General features: G+C 37.7%; 1 protein-coding gene across 1 annotated transcript in view; it reads right to left on the bottom strand.

Annotated features, from left to right (window-relative positions):
* Nucleotides 1–2431: 2431 nt before the first annotated feature.
* Nucleotides 2432–7129, bottom strand: part of STN1 (STN1 subunit of CST complex) — a 33308-nt gene continuing 28610 nt past the window's right edge. The window contains exons 9-10 of the mRNA XM_063434561.1: nt 5942–6014; nt 2432–2806 (exon numbers count right to left, since the gene is read on the bottom strand). Of these exons, the coding sequence (XP_063290631.1) occupies nt 2649–2806; nt 5942–6014 (231 nt within the window). The 3' untranslated portion in view covers nt 2432–2648. The remainder of the gene's footprint in view (nt 2807–5941; nt 6015–7129) is intronic.

Genomic DNA, 7129 nt, shown 5'->3' with positions numbered 1-7129 from the left:
CGACAATTGCAACAGACTTCCTCAGGCTCCTTGCAGTAAAACATATGACAAAACAAAGCTACAATAACCTAGAATAATTTATACAAAATAAGGTATATATAAATTGTCTTTTTGTTTGTACACTGTGTATTCCTCTTCATATGATTATTGGTTGAACTAAACTAGACATAGCAGATTTGATAAGAGAATAGCACATTTTAGGCAAAAAAAAAAACAGCTTAACTGTAAAATACCTGAGAATAGATATTTATAATTACTATTTCCAGTTTGGTTATTTTGATTCAACATTTGCAATTGCTTGTCATTTCCCCACAGATCCCCCTGTAATGTAGAACTCTACATAGTTATAGAGATAATGTGCTTGCTGGCCCTTTTGCTTAACTTAGCTCTCTATCTAATTCCAGGGATGGCAACATTAACTCTGACCCAGTAATTGCCAAATTATAAGTACCATTTAAACTGGTAACTGCAAAAGAACCTCAGTTTATTCCAGTAATGATAAAATAATAGGACAGCTGTTGACACATTTTCACTTCCCAATTATTAAAACTTTATTATAATTATTGAAACAATTATTATTTTTGTTTTAATTATATATATTGATTTTGTTATGAGAAATATTTTGAGCGTGATGATGGGGCTTTGGCCCAGCGCAGGATTCTGGGTAAGTAAAACCTCTTTTCCAGAGCGGAGCAATCAAGGCCGGAGGGACCTTTTGCATAGCGCCCAATAGGGCATTTTACATAGTAAAGGTGACCCTGCTTCAATTGGTTAAAGTAACCCTTGAAGCCTTCTGATGGCCTAAAACGCTTAATCTATATGTCACAACATTTCAAATGGATAAAGAGGGGCAGTTTCATTTTAGGGATGTATGAGGGGTTTGGCCAGCGGTGAGGCTGATCTGGGACTTTTAGATGACCTAATAATAATTTATCCAACTAAAATGTAATTTAGAACAAAAACAATGTATCTTATTGACACGGACTGATTTATTGTAGTTGAAAGACACATTGAGAGGTATGCTAATCCATGCTGTACTGGACGTCTTTGTGCAGCAGAGACTGGCTCTAGGTCACCTGTGGTTGGATTATAAGTCTCATAACGCTCAGACCAAGAGAGTATCAGTTTTAAAAAACATTTCATGGCTTCATGTTTAGACCTTTCTTTGTACACTGTGTGATTTTGTTTCCCTGCTAACATGATGTGTGAAACGACTTCCTATAAACCGGGCTGAATTGTAAATCTGGGAATACCCGTCCCATAGCAGAATTTTCTCACGCTCTCTGAAAATTTGGCCTCCTAAGCTGTAACCAAGAGGGATTATATTACCCCTCATCGGGGAACACAGTAATGTTTTACCAAATAATATGATGTGGTTTTATTTAATGAGCTTACTGATGATTGAAGATCGCCCTTGATAAGAATGCAGTTGTTACTGTTCCTGTATGTCATACACGTTTTGTTAAAATTCCATATGTCTCGTTTACCTATTGTACAGCACTGCGGAATAAATTGGCGCTATATAAATAATTGTATTTTTAATAATTACTATCAAGAAAGTTATATTCAGGAAAGTTATATTTTTATTGATTTTATGACACTGGAAAGAGAATATTTTCTACGCTTTCACATTTTACTAATTCAAAGTATTTTGCAGGAGTTTTTAACAATATGGCCCACGCCTGGAGTGTTTTTAGGCACTGTAAACCTTCAAATGCGCATGCTTTATAGTAATCACATGCTCGTTATCAACTGCATCTTCTTTTAAGATGAGATTTTACATTAAACAAAACATTCATTGTAACTGTATATATTACATTTTCATGTTCTTTAATGTTCTTACACTTTTAAAGGACACTCTAAGCACCGTAGCAATTACAGCGTATTGTAATGGGTATATAGTGAGTTGTCTTTGCCAGTTTGAGTGTACAAGTTCCCCTTTGGACTGGGCCAGGCAGGCCGTCTTCATGCTAATGGAACGTAAGGCTGTAAAACAGGTTCATGTGGCTACATCAGGGTCAAGGGATCAATGAGAACATTGATGACTTAATTTTGTATATCATTTCTTATGATACTCATGGCCACTGGGAAGGTCGCATTGCGTAGAGGAGAACCTGGCAAGGTGATAGTTAAAGGAGTGTGAAAGCAGCAGTGAATGCATATGGAAATATGGCATATATCGGCGCATTAGATTACATCATTCCTGACAATGTTCAAACTAGCACTACTTCACCAATTCACAAAACCTTATCACACTGACTCGCTGAATACATTGTAACGCCTTTTGCGAGAGCTGACAAACGCGGAATCTTGAGATAGATATATATCATGCAAATAATATTTACTATATGCTCTTCATTATTATAAAAAAAGCTCTTTATTAATTTTGATAAATTATGAATGAAATATTAAGTCTTTCAAAAAAGTCCACAAGTGCCTCCTTACAATTCATTTGCCAAATAAACCTGTATAGATAGTATTACAGTAGTAAACATGTATGTGTTTAAAATTCACCTTATCAGTCTATATCCTGGGTCTAGCTGAAAACTTTTTTGTGTATTTTGACCAAAACCAGCCTCTGCGAGGCACCTGCAACCTCATGCTATTGTGGAAGTTCCATTTCCGTCACGGGGACATTTTTGTAGTTCTCAGAAGGCTGTGTAGTAGTTTTCCATGGTGCTAACGATATCACTGTTATTTTCAAGAGCCCCGATAACTCTCTTCAATATGGTCTCCGCTATGTTTGGGTCATAGCTCTGTCGAACACAGCGTAGGATGTGAAGAAAGTGGCAGCCCTTTTCTGCATCTAGTGAAAGCAATCATTTTGATTAGTAAATTATACAAAAATCACAACAAAATGGAAGAATTTTATATTTACATAAATAAGCAGAACCTGCAATACTCTGTGGATCAGGGACGCCCAATAAACTGCGTCCCACCTGTTGCACGCCCATAATCCCCAGGATGGCCTGCCAGACTTAAGGTTTTGTTGTAGATTCTATTAAGAGTGGTACAAAAAGTCCCACTTACCCACTGATAGGCTAATAAGCTAAACCGTGTTTCTTTTAACTTACTAGAAGCTTAGACTGTGCATGTATAAAAGAGTTGGATACTTATTCCATTAATAACCAGTGACATACCATGAATGTCATAATATGGGGTATGTTTTGTGATGAGGGAGTTGAAGCAGCTTTGTCACCCCCCCCCCCCAAAAAAAAGCCCAAGTATTTTTATAACGATAAACACTTTATGAAATACTCACATAGACTATGTTAAAATTTCACAGAAATTCCAATACAGTCAAAAGATATACTGACACAAACAGGGCTTACTTTCTTATACATTTCTCCTACACCTGACAAAACTTGGCAGGAGGCAGAGCTACCGCCGTCAAGTTTTGTCATTTCCTCCAGCTGTGAATCGTGATGTTTGTGAGGGAAAATGCGTTGTCTGTGGAGGTTCGAGTAATCTCACAGAATCCTCCATAGCCTGACGTGGTTTCCTGGTAGATAGAGCTACAGGAGCTGAAGGTAAGTAAAACTTACCTTCCACTGCACCCGAAGGCTAATATCCAATATTTATTAAAGTGTGCAAGATCTGAAATGTATAAATGCACACTGCTGTATTTATCCTGAAACTGGAACACCGCCATCTTGGCTCCCTGTCAATCACTGCTATAAGCGACACGTTTTGCCCCTGTCAATCAAAAAAGAGGGAGCATAGAGAGAGACGTCGCTCCACCTCTAGTGCAGTGTCTGCAGTGCTTGTGTCTGGTGTGAACTGGATTGTGATGCCATTTGTTAAATCTTTAATATACATGTAAAACAAAAAGGGACATGACACGAAAAAGGCAAATACAAGTTGTAGACATTTTCAGTGGTTTAGTCAATATCGTATTTTCCTGAAAAGTGATGGTTTAGTGCATATTGGCTGATTAATTAGTAGCAAAAACATTTTTATTTTTTTTAAAACCAAACAAAAACATAGAACTCAGTAGCTGAGAACAAACTAAGATGCTAAGTTTTTGCCAGTTTTGCAATGGATTTCATTACATCATATCCCATGTTTAGGGCATGACTGATAAGCATTTGACTGTAGCAAATAGCTCTACATATTAGATAAACATGTAATGAACGCAGAAGAGAAGACAATCAAACAATAGCCAATTTGTGAAGAAAGTTTTATTCTGTTTGTTTACAAAAGGGACGTATTAGAATAAGCAAACGCTGACACTTAGTTGCAATGTAACCAGATCTAGGTAATTTAAAGCCTTTAAACAGGAACACAGATGGATAGTGTTACATTGTAATTGTTCCTAGGTTAATAGGTGTGTTCGTTCATTCTTTTGTAGATGGAGCTCTTACATCACATCACAAGTTTTGAATAGGCAATACGTTATACAGCTGTACTCATTACGTCAATGATCATTAAGCAACATACAGATCTGTCACTTTATCACATTGTAAAAAGAGACTAAACGAATCGTACTCCAATCACGTGAAGATCCGGGTGCTAAATTGGACCAATGGCCAGCACCAGCCCAGGGAGTAGATATCAGTAGCAGAAAAAGGATCCAGGCACAAATGTGTTAATTGGGACAAGTGAGACACCGCAATGTTTCAACCCCTGAAAGGATCTGAATGGGCTCGACAAAGATCCTTTCAGGGGTCGAAACGTTGCGGTGTCTCACTTGTCCCAATAAACACATTTTAAGATACTTGGAGTGCCTGGATCCTTTAACACATTGTGACATCTAGTGGTCTATATTGGAAGTGTAATGCGCACTCTCTATGAATGGAGAATTTAGGGTAAAAAAATACTACTGATATCAAAGAATTAAAATGAACAAATTACAAACATCACAGGCCCAATCCACTATGAGTAGTAGTTGTTACTATTTTTACACAATGATGCGCTGCAGACAAGCATTTTCTTCGTAGGAACTTGAGCACTTACCTATGACAGTGGGTCCCACACTACACATTCTTGTAGTGTTTCCTTAAAGGGACACTATAGCCACCACAACAATTACAGCTTAATGTAGTTGTTCTGGTGTGTATAATATGTGCCAGCAGGCATTTTAATGTAAATACTGCCATTTCAGAGAAAAGACAGTGTTTACATTACGGCCTAAGAACACCTCTAGAGACAGTCACTCAGACACAATGTGCCGCACTTACGTTCAGCATCTTCCTTCTCTGCATGGAGGTGCTGAACGTTCCCTCATAGAGATGCATTTATTCAATGCATCTCTATGAGGAAATGCTGATTGGTGCAGCATGGCGTTTTGCTGCGCATTCACAATATCCTCCCAATGTTGGATTGGCTGACATCATCAAAACTGATGATCTCAGCCAAGGAGGCGGAGTGGGTGGGGCCAGCCGCTAGGAGATCTGCACGGTGCCGGAAAAAGGTGAGTAAACTACTTTTTTCACAGTGGCCTGAAACCTAAACAGAGTTTTGACACCTAAGATGTCAGGAATACACGTTTGTATTCCCGACACAATAGTGTTCTTTTAAATAGCCAAAATAGTATCACAGCTATTACAGATGCCAAGCAAAACAATTTTGTATTTCGTATAAAACAGAGTTCTGAAAAAATAAAACTACCGGTAATACGATTTAACTGTAATAGATACTAGACTGTGCCATTAATAGCATTTCCTGGAAATTAGGTTTGGAACCTTCAGTCATCATGAAAATCCTTCCTTTTCAAATAAAGATGATGATAATAAAAGTTTAATTTTCTTGAAGTACCTGGAACATTGTAACTCGGAATCAGATTGAGTATTACACAGGTTAATCAGGTATTTGTGTAAAATAAAGAATATTTATTTAACTTAACTGTGATAAACATAAAGAGATATAAATCAAACCCAAATGGTTAGTGGGTAAAGTAAAGAACAAAATGAATGAAACATAAAAACATACAACCACTTACGTTTCTGCCTTTTACAATCCTCTTGGATGGCAGTCAGTGTAAGTTTATATAATTCTTTATCCTGGTCAGTAACCTGCACAAAACATAGCCGAGGGTTATTCTTAGCTAGGAACATTATATCAGCATGCAGATAGTTCTATCTATTAAACATATTATAACATTCAACATTCTGCTGCCCTTAATAAAAGTGTAACTTTATACACATTTTTATGGTAATGGTTTATCTACAGAATACTAGAAATTCCAATTAGGTTAAATGTACCAGTAATAGTTTACTTTCCTCCAAGGCCGCGATGAGACCACAAATAATGATTCTAAAGCCAGGTGAGATGTTTAAAGACCTACCTACCCTTCTGTATGTACTTCTCAGAACAGTTTGTGTCCTAACCCAACCTCACGGAAGCTCATAGGTGAGTGGAACTACATGGAACAAAATAACCCGATTTTCTTTCAGTACAAAGAATGAGGAATTTTCTAATTCATTTTTTAAAGCAGCAGCAGCAGCAGCAGGACGCGTACAGCTTGTTTCTAGATCTTCTTTCTACTCTAAAACAGCTACATAAAGCTGAGTAATTCCGTGATGCTGGAGCTGACAGATTGATGGGCTTTATGAAGAAATTGAGTTGTCATGGTAACGGTTACAGATTCTGACTGTGACATATAGAACACCTGATGTTGATCCAGGCGGACACTGAATTCTCCCTACTATTTGATTGCAATGTTACAATGGTCTGGCTGCACACTCATCAGGAAGCACAGTCACCAAATACAGTCCAATATGAATACTATTGAGCGATTGAGAAATAATTATTACATTTAAAAAAATGCAACTCTAATACTTAACAAGTAGAGTGTGGCATAAATGTGGGGGGAAATCTGAATATTTACATTGTGGCTGCTTAGGTCTTATTTCAAAGCATTGAAGTCTTGCAAATCTGCATTATCCATAAAATTATCTTAGGTGGCTTGCTAGGGCCCCTGGGGTAGGCAAGGGCCCTGGAACCATTAATTTGTTTGGTACCCATTCGGTAGCCGGCCTATGGTCTTGTGGGATCCTAATCCTTCTTGAAAGCCCTTATCCAATAAACTTGTGTTAATCTGGCCCTGAGCGCTCCCTGATCGACCCCGCAGCCTCTGAACTTTGTCAACACGTGCTTATTCTAAGGAATTAGGAATCCCTGAAGCATT

Source organism: Pelobates fuscus, chromosome 10, assembly GCF_036172605.1.
Source record: "Pelobates fuscus isolate aPelFus1 chromosome 10, aPelFus1.pri, whole genome shotgun sequence".
NCBI classification, from domain to species: Eukaryota; Metazoa; Chordata; class Amphibia; order Anura; family Pelobatidae; genus Pelobates; species Pelobates fuscus.
Note: the sequence above shows the minus strand (reverse complement) of the source record. Positions and strands in the feature narration are given on the sequence as shown.